At 40.3% G+C, this 24,545-nt stretch overlaps 5 protein-coding genes across 7 annotated transcripts in view; 2 read left to right on the plus strand and 3 right to left on the minus strand.

Moving 5' to 3' along the window:
* Positions 1–12,402, plus strand: part of LOC134674800 (Fanconi anemia group J protein homolog) — a 117,085-nt gene extending 104,683 nt beyond the window's left edge. The window contains exons 8-19 of the mRNA XM_063532940.1: positions 392–511; positions 1,530–1,624; positions 2,389–2,516; positions 3,328–3,441; positions 4,666–4,775; positions 6,523–6,708; positions 7,603–7,787; positions 8,456–8,549; positions 9,068–9,181; positions 10,448–10,572; positions 11,266–11,392; positions 11,576–12,402. Coding sequence (XP_063389010.1) covers positions 392–511; positions 1,530–1,624; positions 2,389–2,516; positions 3,328–3,441; positions 4,666–4,775; positions 6,523–6,708; positions 7,603–7,787; positions 8,456–8,549; positions 9,068–9,181; positions 10,448–10,572; positions 11,266–11,392; positions 11,576–11,674 — 1,497 coding nt within the window. The 3' untranslated portion in view covers positions 11,675–12,402. The remainder of the gene's footprint in view (positions 1–391; positions 512–1,529; positions 1,625–2,388; positions 2,517–3,327; positions 3,442–4,665; positions 4,776–6,522; positions 6,709–7,602; positions 7,788–8,455; positions 8,550–9,067; positions 9,182–10,447; positions 10,573–11,265; positions 11,393–11,575) is intronic.
* Positions 12,403–12,617: 215 nt separating this feature from the next.
* On the minus strand, positions 12,618–19,355 carry LOC134674799 (zinc finger protein 184-like). The gene is made up of 11 exons (XM_063532939.1): positions 19,207–19,355; positions 18,853–19,132; positions 18,009–18,171; positions 17,386–17,462; positions 17,156–17,286; positions 16,656–16,798; positions 15,221–16,131; positions 14,764–14,930; positions 14,367–14,476; positions 13,240–13,344; positions 12,618–12,748 (listed from the first exon to the last, which is right to left on the minus strand). Exons 1-11 carry the CDS (start codon positions 19,237–19,239, stop codon positions 12,736–12,738), a joined length of 2,133 nt encoding a protein of 710 aa, XP_063389009.1. The 5' UTR covers positions 19,240–19,355; the 3' UTR covers positions 12,618–12,735.
* Positions 19,356–19,737: 382 nt separating this feature from the next.
* Positions 19,738–22,497, plus strand: LOC134674660 (transport and Golgi organization protein 2). Of its 3 annotated transcripts, none has more exons than XM_063532779.1 (7): positions 19,738–19,923; positions 20,451–20,594; positions 20,912–21,025; positions 21,286–21,406; positions 21,706–21,924; positions 22,083–22,178; positions 22,290–22,497. In XM_063532779.1, the coding sequence occupies exons 2-7, from the start codon at positions 20,456–20,458 to the stop codon at positions 22,411–22,413; spliced, it is 813 nt and encodes a 270-aa protein (XP_063388849.1). In that variant the 5' UTR covers positions 19,738–19,923; positions 20,451–20,455; the 3' UTR covers positions 22,414–22,497. The 3 variants fall into 3 exon arrangements, with proteins under 3 accessions (XP_063388849.1, XP_063388850.1, XP_063388848.1); XM_063532780.1 differs by lacking the exon at positions 19,738–19,923 and adding an exon at positions 20,018–20,085; XM_063532778.1 differs by lacking the exon at positions 19,738–19,923 and adding an exon at positions 20,145–20,252.
* Positions 22,276–23,863, minus strand: LOC134674658 (serine--tRNA synthetase-like protein Slimp). The gene has a single exon (XM_063532777.1). The coding sequence runs from the start codon at positions 23,861–23,863 to the stop codon at positions 22,502–22,504; it is 1,362 nt and encodes a 453-aa protein (XP_063388847.1). The 3' UTR covers positions 22,276–22,501.
* On the minus strand, positions 23,853–24,449 carry LOC134674661 (zinc finger protein 593 homolog). The gene is made up of 2 exons (XM_063532781.1): positions 24,276–24,449; positions 23,853–24,193 (listed from the first exon to the last, which is right to left on the minus strand). Exons 1-2 carry the CDS (start codon positions 24,385–24,387, stop codon positions 23,853–23,855), a joined length of 453 nt encoding a protein of 150 aa, XP_063388851.1. The 5' UTR covers positions 24,388–24,449.
* Between the last annotated feature and the right edge of the window lie 96 nt (positions 24,450–24,545).

Genomic DNA, 24,545 nt, shown 5'->3' on the forward strand with positions numbered 1-24,545 from the left:
CGTCAGGGAGTCTCTGGTAGCCTGTCCGTAGTCCGTACTACGCGGCCAGGCGGGTCAGTGTACGTAAATCCTTGTGGTACAGTCGACGTCAAAAATATGTTTACACTTTTGTCCTTTGTAATAATTAAGGCGAAAAATGTATATAAATCTTTGACGTCGACCTAAGCGTCTTTTCTTTACTTACTTTAAGGGTACGCGCATTAATTTTTGCCGCAAAGCAAATTAAACTAGTTTCAAACGAATCGAAAGTTTATAAAGTATATAAAAGTGCCGGGCTTCAAACTCATTGCACTTAACCGTCCCTATGTATTTTCTATTGCAAATTCTGATCTTACATAACTTTTAAAAATACAGGATACTTTATACATTTTGATAAATGTAATTATTTCAGATGCAAATAGACGTGCGCGACCAGATAATAATAATCGACGAGGCGCACAACATCGAGGACATCTGTCGCGACGCGGCCACACAAACAGTCACGAGGGACGAAATACAAGCTGCGATCAAGGTACTAACTCTACTAACACGTTCTAGCTGTTCCTTTGTTTAACCTTTTGAACGCCAAGAACACTTAAAGCTCATCGTTACTTGTCGTGCCCACAGCGACAAGGACAATAGGGTATTTGACTGTATTTAAAATAAATTAGTTTACACCATGCAAGAAATAAAGCAATAGAAGATTAATAGAGAAACGCAGACAGCAGTTATTTTTAGACACAATTTCTATTTTAAAACCCATATAAAACTATAAAGAGTAGGTAATTTGATCGTGACGTCACATGCAAGTGCTTCATATAAATTCCATAGTAGCAAATCGTTTTGACAGTTCGAAAAAGAAACTGATTTGACTAATAGTCAAATACCCAATTATAATTGTTATGGTGCACGGTGTCAAAGTAACCTTCATATTTTTATTTTAAGTAAGGTTTACACAGACTAGGAATCCTCTAGACCGAGTTTAGAGCAATTATTTCATGCAACCGATGATGCCAAAAGTGCGGGGGTGCGCGGGACGAGGTGAGCGAAGTCCCGTGCCGTGATTGGTCCGTTCAAAAACACGGACGTCACACAAAGACACTTTCGACTCGAACATGGAGTAAAATAACCGTATGCGTGGCAGAGGGGGTAGCGCGACTATGCTCAGCCTGGAGGATGTTTTGTCTATGCTCGCATGTGTTGGTTGGAAACGTTTGATTTTTTAATTTGTTTATATTTTCTACTTTGTTGATTGTTGATATTGTAAATTCTTTTCCAAGCATCATACAATGGGGTTGGCCGGTCGAAGTTTTTAGCAGATGGCGCCATCATAGCTTGCCCTGTCAATCCCTAGATTTATGTCAAATTTTTGTTTTTTTTATACCCTGGATGCCAGCCCTTTAAGCCAAATCTCATAGAAAAAGGAGCAGGGCAAGCTATGATGGCGCCATCTATGCAAACCTTTGACAGTTGCCAACCCCATTACGCGACGTATTTTAAACTTCATTTCATTTATGAAACTAAGAACAAAATGTTTTGTTTTCTCACAGGAACTGACTCAGGTAGCGCAATACCGGTACGCGAACCAAGACGTGATAAGTTACATAGATATCCTACTGAAAACGTTGAAATTCTGGGACGATTGGTAAGTCTAACTAAACGTTTTTAAGAAGAAATACATTTATTTTAACGCCACAACATAGTACATGAAAAAAAGTAAGGCATTTTTCTATGTCTAATGAGCATTTATCCCAATTGATTGTACAGATGTATAGTTAGTTTTTTTTAGCATTAGAAATAAGGTAAACAATCTTGATATGTCTTTTAATTGAAAATCACATTTAAAAAATAAATTACGGCAAATAAGTAACAATTATGAATCTAATACGATCATTTATATTCTTCTGCTTTCATAAGTAATAGCTTTTGATTTTAAAAAAGCGTTTTTCAATTAAAAGACATGTCAAGATCGCTTACCTTCTTGCAAACGTGTCTCCCTAACACTATTTCAGTCAGTCTCGGTACAAAAAGTACTGAGGTTGACTGAAGTAGCATGACAAATACGAACGATTCCGAGAAAATACGATGGAAAGACAATTATGCACTACATCAGTATCTACTTTTGGAGACCGTAGGTTTCGTTTTTCGAAATGTTCTCTCCCATGCAAAATAACTTGTGCAGTAAAAAATGCTGGCTACAATTTTCGAAATCCGCCTTTTGCCGTAACCGGGCCAACGCAAACTTAGGCTCACTTGCACCATCCCACTAACCCAGGGATAAGCGGTTAAGCCGTTAACCTAGTTTCAAATTGTACTGGTAACCATGGTAACTCCAGGTTTAACCGGTTAACCCCGGGTTAGTGGAACAGTGCAAGTGGGCCTTATTGTATAACTCTCGAATGTTTACAGGTTCGCTAATCAGCTCCCTCTGTTAACCAACAAGCCGATAAACAACAACGAGGCAGTCCACACCTGGCAGGTCCAGCACTTTGTACAGACTCTCAACAACCATAACATCGGCATGGAGCATTTCACCGGTAACTAAGTATACAACACTCTTAATAAATTATTACCATGCTCCATCCTACTTCAAAATATTGACATTTAATATTATGATTAGAGATGCACCGGATATTCGGTTACTATCCGGTGTCCGGCCAATATTTTAACATCCGGCCGGATACCGGATAGTGGCCTAGTATCCGGCCGGATACCGGATTGCTTTATTTCGGAGTAAACAAAATTGGAATAAGAAACAGTCACGGTAATAATCGTACTCGTTTATTATTTTAAAACTATTTAAACATTCCACTCACTTGCACGCGCACACATTTCAAACCTAGAAACAGGTCAAAACCTGCACAGTGCGCACCTGAAAACCGAAATGTAGGCCGAATATTCGGCCGATGGTCAGGCCGAATATCCGGTATCCGGCCAAACAACTATCCGTTGCATCTCTAATTATGATAGTGTGATGATAAAATACATACTATCAGAGTTTCAAATGCCATCTGCACTAAATACAAATGAATGTGTCACAGTGGCGGTGCATCCAAAATATTCGGACGAAAGCCGGAAGTCATTTGGGTTCTTTTTTTGAATTATGGAACAAAGTGATGCGTATATCTATATTTTTTTTATTTAACGGAAAATGGAAATTTCTTTGGATGCCCGCCACTGATGTCACGTGTGGCTCTAACTTGACCCACAGATGTTTTGAAAATTAAATCTCACAAAATTACGCAAAAATTAAACGAAGTTTAAAATCGAGGCCGAAAGTACATTATCTCTATCTTATAAATACTTAATATTTTATTTGTTCTTGCTTCATTCGTTTTTATATTTCAGAGTTCAGCGAAAGCGCGGAAATTTTCTGCCGACGGCTACGCGAGGCCCCAGAAACTCTGTATGGAGTCACACAAGCCACGGGCACACTCATTGAGACCCTGCAAATGGTGCTAGGTGAGTTAGTTCAGATGTCTGAAAGAGTTATATTTACCGATGGCTACGTAAAGATCTAGGATCGCTGAAGAGTCCGTCAAAGTGTGTTTTTGCGGTATCGTCTTAGGTCGTCCCATTCGTTTTTCGTCAAGTTCTTACATTAGTCCTATTCTGCTTTCGTCACGCATTCTACATTGAAAGCCACCGACAATTGTGACGAATGTAGAATGGGTGACGAAAGCAGAATAGGACTAATTTAAGAACTTGACGAAAAACGAATGGGACGACCCAAGACGATACCGTTTTTGCTTAGGTACCTGTAAACTTGTAATTGTGTTATTAAAAACAACAGTTTCATATTAATACAAAAACAATGTTATTGCAAATGGCATGTAGAGTTGTCTTGGTCCGACTTTACAGGGTTTCGCTTACGTATGTATATATGCCAAAGGAAAGTTAACAGAATATCTAAATTTTATACATATATTAATGAATCTTCTTAAACCATTTGATTGCGTGGAGCATGGAATAGAATGATCATTTTGACATTAGGACACTATGGTCTGCCAGAAAATGCCTTAAGTCTCATGTCCTTATAGTTCAGCAATAGAACACAGTCAGTTGTTCTAAAACCCAGTCAAGCGAAGCTATAGTTAAGTTAGGTGTGCCACAAGGTTCTATTTTGGGCCCATTCCTGTTTTTGGTTCATATTAGAAATGGCCAGGGCAAATGCTCTGTATTGCTTATTTGTGTATGTGTATGTATTTGTTGTGTGGTTAAAACCATTGTGAAATAGTTATTTTTGTCATCATCACTTTTTAAGGTTGACCAGAAACACAGAATAAATAATAGTACTAGGTACAGAAGACTCATTCTCTAACAAAACGCGTCTGTTACGATCAGCACAGATATGGCTGCTAGGTGGCCACAGCGCCACGCGCGGCTTATGGCTTTCCCCAAAATTGGGGTGGAACGGATGTACTTTTAACTACCTGTACTACCTGTAGCAAAGCGATGAAATCGCGGAGTGAGCCACGCCTGCCAGAAATCTACACTCGCACACTAATTGATGTAGTTAACTCATTTACTATTAACAATCTGCTACTTAATGCTAAGAAAACCAAATGTATTAGATTTTCTTTGCCGAATAATAAACCAGTGAATGATACTTGTGAATGATGAATACGAGTTGGTGGATAAAGCACTGTTCCTTCCAAAGTCCTTTATAATCCTGTGCATTTGCAGGGTTCCTGTTTCGCCAGGACGCCAAGTATTTAGACGACTTCGTGCCGGCGCTGGTTAAGACCGGGGGCGGGGATGAGCCGCGGTACTCGCAGTTCTCACAACACACTCAAGTAAGTTTTACTTCTTCTTCTTCATTTTAGGGGCTATACACGGTATAACATGAGGAAACCGAATAATTTTAACAGCGTATTCCTGATCATATTTAGAGACAAAAATGTCCAATAAACTTTTTTGAAATTCGCCTAGTTTCAGAGATAATATTAATTTAAGAAAAAACAAGTTTTTATTGTTACATAGTGTAAAAGGCCTTTTTGACGGTGATGTTGCTGCTATGGGACGTAGTCTAAATATCCTTATTGATAGATGTCAAAAAGTGACAAGTAACACTTTGCAAAAAGTAGGTTTTACGAATAAAAAATGTTAAAATCAATTTTAAGTGACAAGGGTACCAATAACATTTGTTTTTGTAAGTACAAATACATGCAAAAAATTGAAAAAAAAAAACATTTTTATTTGGCGAAATTGACCTAAAGAAATATAACATTATTTCCTTCTTTTGGCCTCAGAAATGCGTGGTTAAAATTATTCGGTTTCCTCATGTTACACCGTGTATAAGGCTCCAAAGCCTATGTATCACTGCGACCATTCCTTATCTATTGTGATCGCCACCTACTACAACTCTCGATCCAAACCTGCAACTTCAAACAGCTGCAGGATCTTTTTGATCTCGAGAGACTAACTCCGGGCGCAATATGTGTCCGCCCAGGATTAAGTCACGAGTACGCATTAGGTAAGGGCACTGTGAGGATGTGCAAGCTGCCGTGTCACGCCAAACTCCGTTAACTCGAGTTACATGAGTTACGGATAACCAGTCTAAATCGTCTTAAAAACCATTAAATATATATCTTCTAAAAGAAAACTTTGAAAATCTTCATTATTTACTGAGAAAAGCATATGACTAACTCATGTAACTTCATTTTTTTGCCGATGGCGTCAGACACAACTCAGTTAACTTGAGTTGTATGACTGACACAACCAAATTATCAACATTGTTTCTTAAGTTGCCGGAGTTAGGCATGACTGGCCGAGCGCTTTATTTATACGACAACAATATTGGTATAGTAAAACGTGTCACGTTTGATCACGCGTATGTCATGTAACTTGACTTACATGACTTCGTGTGACCACTATAGTATGGAAGAGTTGATCATGCGAAATCATTTAATTCGAATAAAATGAAAACTATTCAATAATGCGAAAAAAAAATTAAAAGGCCTAATCTGTGACCATATTTCCTACTTGAAGATTAGAAAAAAATAAAAAAAATTACGACGAACCGTCAACGATAACAGCATTTGAATCTTTAAAACTTGAAACGTAATTATCTCGAAACTCAACTTTTAAAGTTACATGAGATGCGCGTGACACGGCAGCAAGGGCGTCTCACCTGCCTCCATACCGTACTTATACCAATAAATAAAACTCTAATGGCTTATAAACACGTTACTGGCCTGAATTAGCTGTGAATCGTTTGTCTTTATATGTCATTTTGACTATCTATTTGAAAAAAGGGATAGAACATAGTTTAACTAAATCAGGTGAGTAAAGTTTTACGAATAAGGCGGTTACTGTCTAACAAAATCTAGGTATGTTTGACAGGTAAGGTCTCAAATCACATTGTCCCTCCCTTCCCTAAAGCATGGCACGTTCTACATATAATTCGGAGGTGAAAAATCGCATTTTTGAGTATTTATATGTTTTCCGAGCAGAGTTCTGTTTCCCAGATATTCTCATATGACTCGACGTCTAAAATTCTTATATTTATCCCTGAGCCTAATTTTATATTTATTTTTACAGGACAAGGAAACACTGTCACTCCGTCTCCTATGCATGAATCCAGCCGTGATTTTCGAGGGTCTAAAAGAGGCAAAATGCATCATACTGGCTTCGGGGACCCTCACCCCTCTCATAAGTCTACACTCTGAACTGGCGACAGAGTTTCCTCTGCAAGTCAGTCCCAATCACGTCATCCCGCCGGACAGGGTGAGTTTATTATGGCACTGGTCCCACCGCGAGCTAGTAAGCTATGAGCTATCGGCTATAAACGCGAACAAAGGATAAGCACTCCCGTGTAAATAAAAGAGACACGGCGATATTTATAGTTACTCGCCCAGCGGTGAGCTATAAATATCGCCGTACCTCTTTTATTTACACGGGAGTGCTTATCTTTTGTTCGTGTTTATAGCCGATAGCTCATAGCTTACTAGCTCGCGGTGGGACCAGTGCCTATAGTTGGTCAAACCAAATTTATTCAGTAAATAAGAACATAAAAAACTATACTCATCCTTTTCTTTTGGGTGCTAGTACCCAAAAGAAAAGAGTGTGTAGTAGTTTTGGGTCTGTATCTTTAGGTATTTAAATAAAAGTAATGTGCCAATCATACGTTAATATCGCTTTCAAGTAGATGCAAACTTAGCAAAGACAATCTCAAACAGAGCTTGGACTCACATATTTACTGCTATTAGGGTTCCGTACCCAAAGGGTAAAACGGGACCCTATTACTAAGACTTCGCTGTCCGTCCGTCCGTCCGTCCGTCCGTCCGTCCGTCCGTCTGTCCGTCTGTCTGTCACCAGGCTGTATCTCACGAACCGTGATAGCTAGACAGTTGAAATTTTCACAGATGATGTATTTCTGTTGCCGCTATAACAACGAATACTAAAAACAGAATATAATAAAGATTTAAGTGGGGCTCCCATACAGCAAACGTGATTTTTGACCAAAGTTAAGCAACGTCGGGCGTGGTCAGTACTTGGATGGGTGACCGTTTTCTTTTTGCATTTTTTTCCGTTTTTTTTTTTTGCTTTATGGTACGGAACCCTTTGTGCGCGAGTCCGACTCGCACTTGCCCGGTTTTTAATATATTTAATTACTTTCAGGTGTGGATAGGCTCACTATCAACCTGCCCTAATGGCCGCCGCCTTGAGTGTAACAGTCGCGGCACGGACCAGCCAGATATACAAGACGGCCTTGGCCAGGCCATACTTTGGGTCACACAGGTGACACCTAGCGGCGTACTATGTTTCCTGCCGTCCTACGCACTTATCAACAAGCTGGTAAAAAGGTGAGTCTTAATACTAGAAGCGGTCGACAACCCGCGGCCCGCGGGCCGCATGCGGCTCGCGAATCTCTCACTTGCGGCCCGCGAGCCTTCCTGGCTACTTTGTATGTAATATTGACAAATGACAATGTCTGATAAAGTCATAAATATTAACAAAGTGCGGCCCGCGTCCACTTCGTTAACTGCTATGTGGCTCTTGGATACTAAAAGGTTGCCGACCGCTGTACTAGAGTATACGCTCTTATAAATAAGCTTGCCAAAAGGTTCATGTTTGTGTAATATAACGGAGAATAGTAAAGATTATAATCAAACAAGATGGACTAGGACAAGCTATACTATCTATGGGTCTCACAAGTTACTCCTAGCGTATTTTCCTGTGCTTAGAATAAATTTAAAACTGGAACAATTACTTGGGTGAGACTTGAATTCACGGCCTCTGGATCGATACTTCAGCGCTCTGCCATCTGCTCTTGCTCTGCTGTTTACCCTCGTACGCGCTTATAAACAAACTTGGTCTAGGTCTTAAAGTAATTCTTGGAATAGTTTAAAAGTCATAAAAGTGAACTTATATTCGCTTGTCTATGAGACGTTTGTTTTGAATACATTTTAATACCGCCTTAATCGCTTCAAATGAAAACATCAAATAGGGTTGACACTTGAAACATTTCCAGGTGGCGAGAAACAGGGTTGTGGATGCAACTGAGCCAAACGAAACGGGTCTTCGTGGAGTCGAGAAACGTTAGGGATCACAACGATATCATGGAGGTGTGTTAACAGTTGCTTATGCTTATTACTATGTGGTTGAAAATTGCTTATTTTGTTTATGCTTTTAATTTTAACATCCTGTTAGATCCTATCATTTATTTTTGGCGACACAGTTTTTTGTCGCGTCATCTGTTCCGGTGCAGGATTCGGCAGATTCCCACGGAATCTCCGAAATATCATGCCCTTCCGCCAGGGGGTATCTTTCTATTTTACTGCAATTAAAGTGATATAGAAATATGCCCGCAATTTGCGATCTTCGGTGTTCGCGGTATGCCCTCAGAAGTCTGTGCTCGCGATGGTTTTACAGCGGCCGCGGCACTCGCACCACGAACGAGCTGAAGTTTTTTTTTTAAATTATAAATGGGCTTACTCATGGCCACAGACTAGCCGAGGCATAGACGTGGCCTACGATGGAGCGAGCTCGCCCAGAAGGTGCCTGTTCACCCTTGACTCTTGAGTGCACGTAATGCGCGATCGCAGCTGGAACGCTTATTATTCATTATTCTCTGTTGTTGCAGGACTACTACAAGTACTCGGCGAATGCGGAAGGTGCCTTACTGTTCGCAGTGTACCGCGGCAAGGTGTCCGAGGGGATGGACTTCAAGGACCACCAGGCTCGAGCCGTCATCACGGTCAGTATCCCGGTGTTGCAGGGCTACCACAAGTGCTCGGCGAGTGAGGAGAGCTCTGCTGTTCGCAGTGTACCGCGGCAAGGTGTCCGAGGGGATGGACTTCAAGGACCACCAGGCTCGAGCCGTCATCACGGTCAGTACCCCGGTGTTGCAGGGCTACCACAAGTACTCGGCGAGTGAGGAGAGCTCTGCTGTTCGCAGTGTACCGCGGCAAGGTGTCCGAGGGGATGGACTTCAAGGACCACCAGGCTCGAGCCGTCATCACGGTCAGTATCCCGGTGTTGCAGGGCTACCACAAGTGCTCGGCGAGTGAGGAGAGCTCTGCTGTTCGCAGTGTACCGCGGCAAGGTGTCCGAGGGGATGGACTTCAAGGACCACCAGGCTCGAGCCGTCATCACGGTCAGTACCCCGGTGTTGCAGGGCTACCACAAGTACTCGGCGAGTGAGGAGAGCTCTGCTGTTCGCAGTGTACCGCGGCAAGGTGTCCGAGGGTATGGACTTCAAGGACCACCAGGCTCGAGCCGTCATCACGGTCAGTATCCCGGTGTTGCAGGGCTACCACAAGTGCTCGGCGAGTGAGGAGAGCTCTGCTGTTCGCAGTGTACCGCGGCAAGGTGTCCGAGGGTATGGACTTCAAGGACCACCAGGCTCGAGCCGTCATCACGGTCAGTACCCCGGTGTTGCAGGGCTACCACAAGTACTCGGCGAGTGAGGAGAGCTCTGCTGTTCGCAGTGTACCGTGGCAAGGTGTCCGAGGGGATGGACTTCAAGGACCACCAGGCTCGAGCCGTCATGACGGTCAGTATCCCGGTGTTGCAGGGCTACCACAAGTACTCGGCGAGTGAGGAGAGCTCTGCTGTTCGCAGTGTACCGCGGCAAGGTGTCCGAGGGGATGGACTTCAAGGACCACCAGGCTCGAGCCGTCATCACGGTCAGTATATCCCGGTGTTGCAGGGATATACTGACCGTCTAGCAACGTGCTGAGTCGAACGAGGGACCATTTCGTCGCTTATATGTTATGTTACGTGTTGGTTTCTTCTTTTATTTTGCCACGAATAAACGCTCTCTTATTCTATTCTAAACTAGCGACCCGTCCCGGCTTCGCACGGGTAACACAAAACTTTAACAAATTATACAACGCGGAACGAACCTTCCTCAAGAATCACTCTATTGATAGGTGAAAACCGCATGAGATTCCGTTCAGTCAGTAGTTTTTGAGTTTATCGCAAACGTACATATATACAGACAGTGTATGATGTATTTCAGATCGGTGTGCCGTACCCCAACACATTCGACATGGCAGTAAAGGAGAAGATGAAATACAACGACAAATACGCCGCGCAAAGAAAGCTGCTCTCCAGTCGAGAGTGGCTCCGGGTGCAAGCGTACAGGTAACATTTGTGCATCTTTGAATACAACTTCTGCAAGAAATTTGGCTGAACTGAACCTATCCGGCTCGAAGGACCAATGAAGATATTGGAATTTGATGTGCTCATAAAAACGGCGTCTAATAGTCTTCCTTATCGCTTTAAAATAAGTTCAAGATCAGGTGGGAAATATATTCCCTCTGACTTACAAATGGTTAACTGACACATCTTTGACGTAAAACGCTTAAACATGGCAACAATTTAATATGGAATTATTCTGTTTTATTTATTTTATTAATTTTTAAATCAAGCGACAAGGCCCATTCGTATTCGTATTGATCGCAATGTTCGCAATCTTGCCTATTATTTATTCGCCTCTCGGTTTGTAACTCTTTAGCAGCCAGGGGGACACGTGCAAGCTTATGGTAGGTCGCTTCTGCGGACGCGCCCATTACAAATACCTTACAGACTAACATATATATGCACTTTATAACTGATAAAACTAAACACTAGTTTCCATTTTATTAAATTCAACTAATTTATGTCGCACTATAAATCCGTACACGGCGGGAAGAAGTTGATATCTGGCGGGAAAAAATGGAAGAAATTTGAACCTTATGTAATTTTATTTTAAATTCAAATTCCTTCAGCAAAATATCTCGAGTTATCAACTTCTCCCCGCCGTGTACGGAAATAATCTGTCTTGTGTTTGTGCAGGGCGTTGAACCAGGCGGTGGGGCGCTGCGTGCGGCACCGCGGCGACTGGGGCGCCGTGCTGCTGGTGGACGCCAGGTTCGAGGCGCCCTACTACACCCACCACCTCTCCAAGTGGGTCAAGAACTTTGTGAGTACACATGTATACTCTGTCAAGCAATTTCCGTCAGTAGAAAAGTTCAAAATCAGGTGGGAAATATCTTCCCTCTGCCTTACAAAGGGTTAATGTCAGCGTCAAACGCAGGTATTTTATTATTTTATTGTATATGAAAAATACTGCAATAAAATAAATATGTTGTTGCGTTATATACAGCTGGGCAACAACCACCACACGTACGAGAGCCTGGTCAACAGCGACCACAGCCTGGAGGATTTCATGCGAGCCATGACGCTGCGGGATGAGGAAGACTGAGACGTCAACCCTTTGAACGGTGTATTCCCATTTGTCCCCGCCGGGCACAGACGGGAATAGGTGTTTTCATTAAATATCCTCCTAAGGCCCAAGGTCCTACCTATAATACTTATTCAGTTTGATGAAATTTAAGTCATATTCAATTGGAACAGAGTCGCATTTCTTTTGTTTCGTTCAATTTTCAAACAAACCCAAAATCAACTCTATCTGACATTATATACTATTCAAATTTCAGTGGCAAATTGTGGATTTTTCATTTGTATGGACATCCTTACCTTACCTCCTTACTTACCTTAGGAGGATATTACAAATCATTCCCTTTGAACGACACGCCAGTGTGCGACGCGTCATCGTAAACCTTGTCGAAAATGGAGGTTTAGGATATTGGGCTGAAGCCGCGCAGGTCTAGTGATGTCTTTAGCGGTCAAAGGGTTAAAGATAATTTACAAAGACAAGAAATTCTAAAATTGAAAAAACTTCACACCAATGAAATCAGATCACCATTGTGAACTCATTCAATTTCTCTCGCGATCTCATACAAACAAAATTTCACGCAAATTATCAATGTAGACAAATCTTTGTTTCAAATCACTTTTTGTGTGTGTTCAATGTGGTTCGTGGAAAATATAATGTGACCTCTCCTAAAGAAATAGGGTAGTTTTGTTTTTTGAGTTGAGTTTGTTTTGTGTGCTATACAATAGCATAAACATAATTTTCATTTATAAGATGTAAATAAGATTGTAAGTTAATTGTAATCATTAAATGAAGTTTAGAAGTTGTAAACGAATTATTTTTACAATAAACCATTTTTTATACCTACATTGTTTTTGTTTGTAGTTCATAGAAGATTGTTTTCAAACCCTGAATAAAAATTGTATACTGTGCAAAAAAGAAAAATAAAACCTGATATTTGGGTATTTTAAAGAAAGAAAAAATATACATATTATGTTCAAGTATATTTAATACTCATAATTACTATTATATTAACAAAGGGCATTATCACAGTATTGGTATTAAGTACCTATAATATTCCTAATTAAACTAGCGGAGCTCCAGAATCTTCATCGTTGAGCGCTGAAAATAAATAAACACCACTTGAAACTCATTTCAACTTTTCACTTTAAAGTGCAATTGAGAAAAGAAAGCTTTCATATCCTCGTAAAGTCCTCGTATGGCAAACTGTTGAACTTTCTTCCATATTTTGATATACGATTACAATGACACAGTTGTGACAATAAATACATCTTATGACACAAAATGAAATTATTGGAAGAAATAATTAATGCATTCATAATCACAACTTTAGGCTGTTTCTCTTTTAAAGGATTTTGACTTGAGCAAAATGAACCCAATTTTACATGACGATAGAAAAAAAGGGAAGTCAAGAAAAATTTACCAAGTAAAGGATTTTCGTTAGGCTGTCAAAGAGAAAGCACAGAATAGACATATAAAGAAATTGCTAGGTAGACAAGAGCCCAATGAGGGATGACACCCAACAGTGGGTAACGAGATGAAAACAAAGCAATGGCACCTCTAAAAGAAGAAAATAGTCTTAGTTCACTCACTGGTGAGTGCAGTCGACGGTCCGTATATGGCGTTTGAGATGCGAGATCTGCTGGAAGGAGCGCTGGCAGATGTCGCAAGAGTACGGCCGCTCGCCGGAGTGGAATCTAAAAACATTTTGTTGTCTTTATTATCAAGCTATCTAAGTATTTTTGGCGTGGCTAAGGGCTCATTTAGACGATGCGAGAACTCGCATGCGTGTTTCATTACATTGCGCGGTTTTGATCGGTCGGTTGAATTGGACATAACCACAGAATAAATAATAGTACTAGGTACAGAAGACTCACTCTCTAACAAAACGCGTCTGTTACGATCAGCACAGATATGGCCGCTAGGTGGCGACAGCGCCACGCGCGGCTTATGTCAAACCCCAAAATTGGGGTCGAACGGATGTACTTTTAGCTACCTGTAGCAAAGCGACGAAATCGCGGAGTGAGACACGCCTGACATAACCAACATTCGGCAATGTAACTAAAATCGCATGCAAGTCCGCGCACCGTCTAAATCAGTCCTAAGAGTGTTAATCCACCTGCACCTGTCCAATGTGTATTTTGTCTCACATTTTGCTTAATGAGAGAGTGACACAATGACATTGAACCAAGATATTGGACAAATGGAATACCACCCTAACGTGGCTTCCAATATTAGTCAAGTCGTCAATACACAAGAAACGCAAATAATCACGACGACTTTGTACAATACTTTACATTCCTGAAAGTGCGCATTAGAGATGCAACGGATAGTTGTTTGGCCGGATACCGGATATCCGGCCTGGACACTGGCCGAATATCCGGTATACTGCCGCCGGATATTCGGCCGGCGGAACTATACCTACATTTCGGTTTTTCAGGTGCGCATTCTGCAGGTTTGACCTGTTTCCTAGTAAACGTTCGCGCTGACTCATTTCTAAGTTCGAAATGAGTGCGCGTGCAAGTCAGTCGAATGATTAAATTGTTTTAAAATAATAAACAAGTACGATTATGACCAAGTCTCTTTCTTAAATCCAATTTGTTTACTCCGGAATCAAGCAATGTTACTATCCGGTATCCGGCCGGATAGTAAAATAATGGCCGGATAGGCCGGATACCGGATAGTAACCCGATATCCGATGCATCTCTAGTGCGCATACCTGTCATGTTTCTGCAGGTCGCACTGCTTGTAGAACCTCTTGCCGCAACCCTGTCTGTCGCATTTGTACGGCGTCAGCTTCTCGTGATCGCGCTCTACGTGGTTTTTCAACTGCAAAAAATAACAGATATTAATAAAATAACATTACATTTAAACATTAATCGACTATGCCCCACAGTAAACTCAAGAAAGCTTGTGTTGTGACACTTGTGACTTGTCATGACTTAGACTCAGGCAACGATATTTTAATAGGTGTTTAAGGGCAAGGGTTCGTCACATTCCGAACGTGAGTGTGGCGTTATCGGAGCGTGATGAAACCGGGAAGGTTGCGCGCGCATTACGCTCTCGCTTGCTGCTAGTAGAGATGGGTTGTGTTGCTACAAGTATTAAACACCGACCTTCCACGCCGCGTCGTACACCTTGTTACATCCCGTGTGCTCGCAAGGGATCTGCCGCTTGGGCCTGCGCTCGTGCGCGGCGCGGTGCTTGTTGAGCGTGGAGCGGTAGCTGAAGCGGAGACCGCACAAGCGGCAACGGTGAGCACGTAGTGACGGGTTGTGAGTCGCTGAAACATATAACGTACGGTCAGATACATTGATTGCGCTCTTGAAAACCTTTTGACGTTGACTGCACTGACTGGTTGTGGCTTTCCCATCTGTGACGTGATAAGAAGCATACGAAATCATCATCAATCGGTAGCCAAGGCCTATGTTTACAGTCATTAAATATACCGTCGAACCACAGAGCTCTCCATATGTTTTAGTTAAAAGTAAAAAACTGATTATGTGATTGTATTGGCAAAATGACGATAAAATGTTAAAATTGTGATGTGAATATTCAAATAAAAAACCTTACCTTTGTGCGACTTATAATTCTCCTTCTTTTTAAACACCTTATTACATGTTTGGCATATAAATAAAGTGCATTTCTTTATCTTCGGCTTTACTAAAACATTTTCCTTATTATCATTAGGCACTTCATTATTGAGTACAGGTTCTTCAATTTTCACTACAATCGGCTCATCTATGTGATAATCAGTCTTATCCAGTTCCGGTATTACATCTGGTGCTCTCTCTTCATTATTTTCAACTAATTCAACTCCTATATTCAACATATCCGTCAACTGTTCAGCATCTATAGCACTGTTCAAACTTATTATGAACGTATCGTCATCCTCCGTTGAAACATAATGAACATTATTCTCGCCAATCAACTGATTTAAATTAGCCGCTAGATTTGTACTGGCTTCTAAATCTACATCACTTTCAAAAATGGTCGCACATTCGTTAACTGAGACCGGGGGATTTTGTACAGGTTCAGTCTTAGTTGTCTCCGGGACTGTAACATCGGAGAGCACATTCATTATATCTTGATCCATACTCCTCCCGTTATCAGCGAAATCGAATAGAATTTCTCCATTTTTATCTCCGTAATCCATATCATTAGTGTTCATGTTAAATATATGTGAGGCCTGGAAGTTGTCTAAATCTAAATCGTTATAAAACAGTTCATCGTCAAGACTGTGCAGCTGATTCATTGCTTTTAAGAATTCCACATGCATGAGGTTATCATTGTTATCTTGTATCTCGTTCTGGTTGTAGTTGAGGATGTTGTTGTGCGAGAGGGAGAGGTAGTCGTCCTCGGCGGCGAGGATGTCGTCGACGATGGTGTCGAGACGGTTGTGGTCCATGGTGAGCTGCACGTGGGGCTTGTCGGGCTCCACCGTGGCGGGGGGGTTGGTGGTGCCGGGAGGGTTTGTATGTTGCCTGTTGAAAAATATTGATATTTATTTATAGAGGATTTTTAATAAATGCCACCCACATAATACCACATATTAGTTGCTCTCTAGTTTTTTATTAGAGGTACAGTTAAAATCGTGGTTATTCAGACCATATCGTAAAGAAGTCTAAAGCAGCAACACTGCCCATAACGCCCCTCGCGTTTTATATTTGCACATTATAGCTTTATGTCTTTAGTTTTAAAATATATTTTTATAATATGTATGCTAGTTTAGTTTTTAGTATCGAACATAATGTTCGATAGTTTGCCGCGCAATATGGAGACAGGCCTTTAAGGTATTTATGTACGGGCCACTAAATAAAAATTTCCATTTCATTTCATTTTATAAAATGCAACCTGGTGGTTCAATGTTTGAATTTAATCAAACTGAAATTTGAACATTATCATGGTGACATTAAGTCGAAGTTTCAACTATCATGAAAATGTAACATGGAACTTTGTAATATTGTGCCAGAGAAATGGAAAAGACCTACTATAAGATAATAATTACCTGACGCAATGTTCTAACAAAGCACTCTTGTACTGAAACATCATGCCACACACTCTGCAGTGGTTCTTGCGGACTTTGGGGTCCACAATGATGTTGTTTTGATTTTTGGGGCACTTCACACTGTGCCTCTTCATGGATGCCAACTGAAAAATATGAAATCAGTAATACTCAGTTTAATTACACTTTTTCTAGCAACACAATGGACCTTATCTTTTAGCAATAAGGGTTATGAGTCAGTTAAAAAATAGTGTGGACATTAGTAGGTTTTACCAAACATTATCTTCATAACACTAAAGGCCTGTCTCCATATTGCGCGGCCAACTATCGAACATTGGCTCGGGAGGCAGCCGCACGCAATGGATACCGGGTTGGCTCGCGAGCCAACACAATCAGATTAATGCGCGCGGCTGCCTCGCGAGCCAATGTTCGATAGTTTGCCGCGCAATATGGAGACAGGCCTTAAGGTTCAATCTGTAAGCTGTAATGAGTAGGTTTCATACCTGTTTATACCTATTGCCGCAGCCTGCACAGCAGTAGGGCTTCTCGTTGGTATGCGTTAACATATGCCTCTTAAGATTGCACTTGTCTTTGAAGTCCATCTCACATACTGAACAGGTGAATTTCCTTATATCTGCAAAAATAATTTGTACATTTTACATTTAATCTTGTTTTTAAGGATATTTAGTAGGTGTATACGAGAAAAAAACTATATTATAAACAATATTCTTACTGCTGTGCATGTCTTTATGCCTCCTTAAATCAGATTTTTTATGGAAAGCTTTTTCACATTCATCACATTTGTGGGGCCTGAAACAGACAAAAAACATGAATGGGCTTATACCTGTTAAAGACTTATCCAGTAAATAATATTATAGTATATCACCACAACACTCCATTGCCCTATTTATTCATGAACTCTTAACCTTTTGAACGCCAAACGGCGCATCCATTTGCCGTGCCACTGACGCCACAGGGGTAAAATTTCGTTTTGTGAATGCCAACCTAAAAGTGGGGTGTTTTTCAGTAGATTTTCATCAAAAAACGATCTACGTCAAATGCCGTCTTTGGCGTCATTGTCACGATTTTGCGTTGACGTCAATTGCCGTCTGTGGCGTTCAAAAGGGTTAATATAATATCCATATTATGTTTGTTAAGAGAGTCGACATAATAATATCGGTAAAAAGTAGGTCAGATATAATTAGTAAAAAGTTTTCTTTGTGAAGTTTATTTCTAATCTTGGAAATAGATTCTTACTTTTTTTTTATTGAAAGTAACATGGAAATATAAAATATGCGTACCACAATACAAAAATTCGCCAAACTGCGGGGCAGTTTGTTGGCGTACTGTTTTTACCTGTACTCCAAATGGGTCGAGAAGAGATGCTGCTGGAGCCTCCACAGGGCCTCAAAGGACAGGCTGCAGTGCTGGCACCTCCACACCCGCTCCAGGGGCTTGTGGCTGAGGCTGTGCTTCATGAGGTGCTGCTTAGTGGCAAACTTCTGGTCCGGGCATTTGTCTGAAATACATGTCACACACAAATCATGTTTATGGTTTATTAACCCTTTATAAGGCATAAGGGTGCCAGAAATTAAGCAAAATTGAACCCTATTACTTTGAAATAAAGTGCAAAATCAGGTGGGAAATATAGTCCCTCTGCCTTATAAAGGCTTAAAGTAATTTGTTAACAAAATCGTTGTGTGTTGTGTTTACGACTACAATTTTAAAAGCTAGTTGAGCCATATGACTCTTTGTCAGCTAGATATTAGGTGTGATGGTGGGTGCTGAGAAAGAGGCGGCTAGTGCTTACTTTAGGGGCTGGGGCCTAGGGCGGCAAAGACTGTAAATCCGGCACTGGAATCCAACATTTATTAGATATTATGGCAATAACGACCCACAAACCCAAGCATTGCCCTTGGAATGTCAAACCCCGGCTCGTACCAATGAGTTTTTCGGAACTTATGTACGAAATATATATATTTGATATTTGCCAGTCGCTTTTCGGTGAAGGAGAACATCGTGAGGAAACCGGACTAATCCCAATTAGGCCTAGTTTCCCCTCTGGATTGGAAGGTCAGATGGCAGTAGCTTTCGTAAAAACTAGTGCCTATGTCAAATCATGGGATTAGTTGTCAAGCGGACCCCAGGCTCCCATGAGCCGTGGCAAAATGCCGGGATAACGCCAGGAAGAAGAACGTACCACAGACCCAAGCATTGCCCTTGGAATGTATTCTAAGATGACCATAGTACTTCTTAGCATTGTCAAACTTTTTCTGACATATCTCGCAGTGCAAGGTGGCGGGGCCGTTGAGGTCGGGCTCCTCCAGCGGCTCGTCTGGCGACAGGAACTGGGCCAACACGTCGTCATGACCCAGCAGGCCGCTGTGTGACGGCAGGCTGGAGTGAAGCTCCTCATAACCACAGTCTGGATTCACGTTCTTGATATTTAGCGCTAATTCAGCACTCTCGGAGTCTACAAACTGAGCGAGATAGATGTTATTAGTTATTAATGGTGACTATAAAGTTGATTGCATAAAAACGAAACACTACTTACTGGTAGACTAAAGAAAGATAGCGTTGAATCCATAGCTTATTTTTGCAGCTACACTTCGTTTAAATATATTTCTCACTATGTAGCATATTACAGGTTTTTTTTATACACCACATAATAAATAAAAAGAAATTTACAACAATACAACAAAAATGGTGACTGACGACCTGACAGTGCTGACACAATACAATACACATATCAGTGAAAATGTTGCCAGATAACATAAATTACAGGTATGCAAATGTTTGCACGACCGTAAAAGCCGTAACAGACTACCGCAACGCACCGTGACCGTGGTGCGGTCAAAATATCTTTTTCTCTCTCTAACTTATAGCTATTATATCACGTACGGCGGCCATACCACCTTACAATACGTTACATGAGTCGCAATCATAACGATAGTGTTACGTGAGTCGCGGTGCGGTGTGGTAGTCTGCTACGGCATTAACTAACGTAAGACATCGTGTAGTGTGTAAAACTCCTTATGCAACTTTTTCTACAACAACCATCCCCCTGTCAGCCTGTCACTAGTGTCACTATCAGCTGCAGTGTGCTATTTGTACGATTTGTATTGTATTTGACGAATTCGCTGTTATTTTAGTGAATAAATAAAGGCATACTTATAATATAATTCCATTATATTACTGTAATAATTTGCATTTAACATTTATCAAACGACGCTATTCCTATTGTATTGTGCATCAGTTGGCTTAGACAAAGGTAAATATCTAATGTTTGAAATTCAATCCCGTTATCACAATGATTACTTATCTGATAATAAATATAATATTATACAACATTATAACACAAATTGACTAAGCCTCACAGTAAACTCAATAAGGCATACAAGTGTAACTAAATCAAGAAAGCTTCAGCTCAAAGGTAATTTAATTGTAAATAATTAAGTTACTGAGAACCAGCTCTTCTCTTTTGAATTAAGATTTTTTATGACGCTGCAATTATACCTGGGATGCAGTATTTATCTATATTTGGACGTTGGTGCATGCCACTATCTAGACGTTGGCAGTGTCAGCTTCTGACTCCTTGTGGTAATATCTTACATGTACTTTGCAAATAAATGCATAGTGCATATGCATGCTTTACGACAACCACTAACCCCTCTGGTGTTGTGGGTGTCCAATTGTCACTGTCCATGAGCAACAGTTGCTTACCATCAGGCAATTTGTCGGCTGGTTTTTGAATAAACATTTATTGATTCTTAAGTTATTTCTATGTTTATGTTTCAGCCAAAATGTGTATACTGTTTTCATACTGTGGTGATAATGATACGCAGAGTGACTATCAGCTGATTGTAGCGGAGAACCGAGACGAGTATTATGATCGGTCAGCACTTAACATGTCCCTGTGGAAAGACTCCAACGTTGTAGCAGGTAATCTGAATTGTTGAACTTAGACACGAAACATGTAATGACACTATATTTGTATAAGTATTTAGCTGTAAGATTACTTTTAGTTAGTATCAACATTGTACTCTGCATCGCGGTTCATTGTGATGATTCTACCTTAATAATTGTAAAATCATTGTAACTCACATTATGACAATAAAGATTCAATTCAATAGAATTAAAACATTATTCTGAATAAATTTACATCAAATCGATTAATAGTATTGAATCAATGATTTCAATAATATTTATTTTTGTGAAATGTCAGCAATTAAAACATGACTGACGTGTACTGTCCGCAGGTCGGGATTTGGGAGCCCCTGATGGTGATGGCACTTGGCTGGCCGTATCTCCACAAAGGAGGAAACTTGGGGTTCTCCTGAATGTGCCATATAATAACAGGGCAGATGCAAAAAGTAACTATCCTTATAATCATTATCTATAAATTCATTGGCGGATTTGCAGTCTTTGCCGCCCTAGGCCCCAGGCTCAATAGCTGCCCCTTTCTCAGCATGTATCATAATGACAAAATTTTGAGTTATTTCTTGTTATCATCAGCGAATTTTTTGACACATTTTGCCACCCTAGGCCCGGCCTACTCGGCCACTGCATAAATTGGTTTTACTTTGGAGTTACTTGCTCGTAATGCTATATAAAAACTTTTTATTGTTTGCAGGTAGAGGCAGATTGGTTACAGATTATGTGCAATGTGATTTGTCTATTGAGGAATACATTAAGACAAAAGAGGACTATGTTAAAGAAACTAATCAATTTGTTTTAGTAACTTATGAGTTTGGGTATGTTAACTTACAGAAAAGTATGTAATATTAATTAGACATCTTACCTTAGTAGCCAAGTCCACTCAGAGCTAGCGTCGCGCGAGGCAATTTCCTCGCGAGCGTCTACACTGGCCGTTTTGTGCGCGAGGAAACTGCCTCGCGCGTATAATCGCTCTGTGTGAACCCGGCTATTGCGGATATATGGCCATCCTTATGTTTTTTATTTAAGTCAATTTCATCGGCATTCATTGATCATTACTTACGTTCCAGAATTGGTCTATTTCTGAATACACAACCATCTATGCTTCATATTTCAGAAATAATACCAAAGTGAACACATATACAAACTCCACAAACCAACTGCAAACCTGGGAGAACACATGCCTGGGTTTCTCAAACAGTCTCCCAGATAAGCCCCTAACAAAGGCTGTAGCGGGCAGGAGGGCCCTTTCTGATATATGCAGCAGGCTGAATAAGGTTGCGCAGAAGCAGCAGTTGATAGAGGAGTTGCTTACGTTGTTGAAATCAAAGGAACCGTGAGTAACTAGTTTCTTCAACAGTCATTTTTATAAATAACAAAAATTGCCTAATATTAAAAAAAAGTTTTTTATAGTTCCATGGCTGACTATTGTTTGATTTGGGCACTATGGTGGTTTAAAAAAAAGTAAACATCTAAATTAAAATTTTATTTCAGGCATTTACCTGACCAAGAATTACAAAATAGAACTCCAATGTATCAACAATTCAGCTCAATATTTGTCACTATACCAGAGGGAAGATATGGAACAAGGTACAGTATTCCATTTTCATTAAAAGTTAAGTATGATTAAAATTTGTACATAATCAACCATATGTAATTTTTTTTGTTTTAATTAACCATAATAATGTTTTATTTCTACAGGACACATACAATAGTGCTCCTAACAAAGACAGGGCATTTAGATATAATTGAGGGAAGCATACAGAACCCGGTTGATCTTGAAAACCCAAATTGGAAGAGAACAGAATTCCAATTCGATTTATAACCAATATTTATAATCTAGCTACATAGTAAACCAAATGTATAAATTGTTATTTTATAAAATAAATTGCTTTTTTGTTCCTTTTTATTATTCAACTTTTCATTGACCAGTTCTCTATTCTAAACATATCAGGAATTGAAAATTCTGAATCTTGTTCAAGAACGCAGGCTAATAATTTTGGTACATTCAGAATTGTACCAGAAATAATGTGAGGGAACTTCGACTCCTTGTTTTCAGTGTATGTAAACATGAGCCTCTTGCTTATAAAGTCTCCACTGACAGAGATCTCGGCAACATTCACATATTTCTTCATAGAGCTCGAGTACATCTCTACTACTACTCTTAGGGATTCCCACATGGCTAGTTCATGAGCTGGAACAAAGCCTATTCTGTAATGATAGCCTAGTTCGGTGTAAGCATCTTTGAGAATTCCAATAATTCTTTCAAGGGAAATGTCACATTCTTTAGCATCTTTTGTAACATTGAAGATTTGAACAACGGAAGCCTGGCTGACATGAAATAAGCTGTCTTCTTCGGTTGGTGATGGTATGTACTGACGCCCCATGGAAAAGTAGTTCAATGGCAGGGCTTTTGCAAACAAGACATTTTTAGCGTGGTATGCGAAGAAAGAACAGAGTGAAGCCCCTCCAGTCAAATGCAGCCTGCTGTCAGGATTCACTTTGGTATCCTCATTATGGTGCAGAATAAATGTGGCATCTGGGTCTGTGTGATCTTCTCCGCAGCCTTCCACAATTACACTCTTCACAAAATCAGGATTGGAAAACTGAATAAATTTACTATCTCTTAGAACATTGTTAAAGTAAAATTTTGCCCCAAGTTCAAAGATAGCTGCATCCCCTGTAAGGTAGTAATTTTCATTCTTCTTAAAGTTTATCAGGTTTTTTTCTCGGCCAATTGTCAAATGGTCTTTATCATTATTTGGAGTGGTACTGTGACTATGTATAACTTGATATTCCTTAAGTGGTATTTTTGGATGTAAACTATTTGGTAGTTTTAATACTTCAAGCATTACGGCTTCTTCAGCAGACCATAAAGGTACCTTTAACTTTTTAATATTTTCTTTGACCAAATCACTTTGGATTTTATACTTTTTAGTAACATCACTGTCAGGCTCACTCTTTACTAACTTTCCCAATTGCTGGGAAATCTCAGTTTTCTTTTTATCATAATCTGATTTCTGCTTCTTTAACTCTTCATATACGGCCCAGAGGTTCTCCACCTTTTGGAAATCAATATTAGCTTGTCTATTTTCCAATTGTTCCTGTATAATAGGCTTTTGTTTGATTAGTTCTGGTATATCAACATGGGGAGTCACAAAGACAAATGTCTCACTGGCTTTTGGGCCATTTATAAACAATGCAGACTTCCTCACTAACAACTTCTTACAACTAAAAACTTTACGAGAGATAAATTCAATATTTTTACGTAGCATTTTCCTCAACTTTTTTCTTTTTATTCGGACTAACGTCGTCTAACACTGCGTCACCATCTTCGTCGACCTTATCAGTGTTCTGATTCTGTGAAGTAATCTTCCTTTTTACTGGCTGTACGAAGTTACCGTGACCGGCCGCTCGCTCAGAGTCTTCGATTGTATAAGGCTGGAGTTCTAAAGCTTTCAACCTCCGTTTGTGAACTTTCGTCTTGAAATGTTCAGCCAACGCCTTATCATCGATAAAATACCGTGAGCAGTGAAGGCAGTAATGTTGCGCTGCACCAGGGAGATCCAAGTCCACGTCCTGATTCAATAATTTTTCAGCATTCTCTGAAAACACGGAGCAATAAAAATAATATAAAGACAGATAACCTACAAAATTGAAACCATGTGACAGGACTTATAACCTTACCTTCTTTGATGTCGTCGTCGATCTGATCGAGATCCTTCTTCCGATTTCTGACTCTCCAGCGCTTTTTTAAATGAGTATCACCAACGTGGTACTTTTTACGCTTGTATGTCATAATAAAATAAGGGAAAGGGGAAAACAATTCAAAACTAAATCGCTGTATAGCTGTCAGTGAGCTGCCATAATACATGAAGTTATATTGTTTAAACTGGAGCGATTTGTCACTTTTTTTGCCACACTAATTTGAACTTTATCACCGAGATAGAAAGTTGT

This window comes from Cydia fagiglandana, chromosome 20, assembly GCF_963556715.1.
Source record: "Cydia fagiglandana chromosome 20, ilCydFagi1.1, whole genome shotgun sequence".
Classification (NCBI taxonomy): domain Eukaryota; kingdom Metazoa; phylum Arthropoda; class Insecta; order Lepidoptera; family Tortricidae; genus Cydia; species Cydia fagiglandana.

Excerpts from the sequence above, each read along its gene's own strand:
- LOC134674799 (XM_063532939.1), bottom strand. The coding sequence starts at position 19,239 with ATGGATTCAACGCTATCTTTCTTTAGTCTACCA. Across the intron at positions 17,463-18,008 it reads TCGACCCATTTGGAGTACAG|GCCCCACAAATGTGATGAAT; the intron begins GTAAAAACAGTA and ends TGTCTGTTTCAG. Across the intron at positions 16,799-17,155 it reads GCGGCAATAGGTATAAACAG|TTGGCATCCATGAAGAGGCA; the intron begins GTATGAAACCTA and ends CATATTTTTCAG.
- LOC134674660 (XM_063532778.1), top strand. The coding sequence starts at position 20,174 with ATGCAGTATTTATCTATATTTGGACGTTGGTGCATGCCACTATCTAGA. Across the intron at positions 20,253-20,450 it reads TCAGCTTCTGACTCCTTGTG|CCAAAATGTGTATACTGTTT; the intron begins GTAATATCTTAC and ends TTTATGTTTCAG. Across the intron at positions 20,595-20,911 it reads AGACTCCAACGTTGTAGCAG|GTCGGGATTTGGGAGCCCCT; the intron begins GTAATCTGAATT and ends TACTGTCCGCAG.
- LOC134674658 (XM_063532777.1), bottom strand. The coding sequence starts at position 23,863 with ATGCTACGTAAAAATATTGAATTTATCTCTCGTAAAGTTTTTAGTTGT.
- LOC134674661 (XM_063532781.1), bottom strand. The coding sequence starts at position 24,387 with ATGACATACAAGCGTAAAAAGTACCACGTTGGTGATACTCATTTAAAA. Across the intron at positions 24,194-24,275 it reads CGACGACGACATCAAAGAAG|AGAATGCTGAAAAATTATTG; the intron begins GTAAGGTTATAA and ends CCGTGTTTTCAG.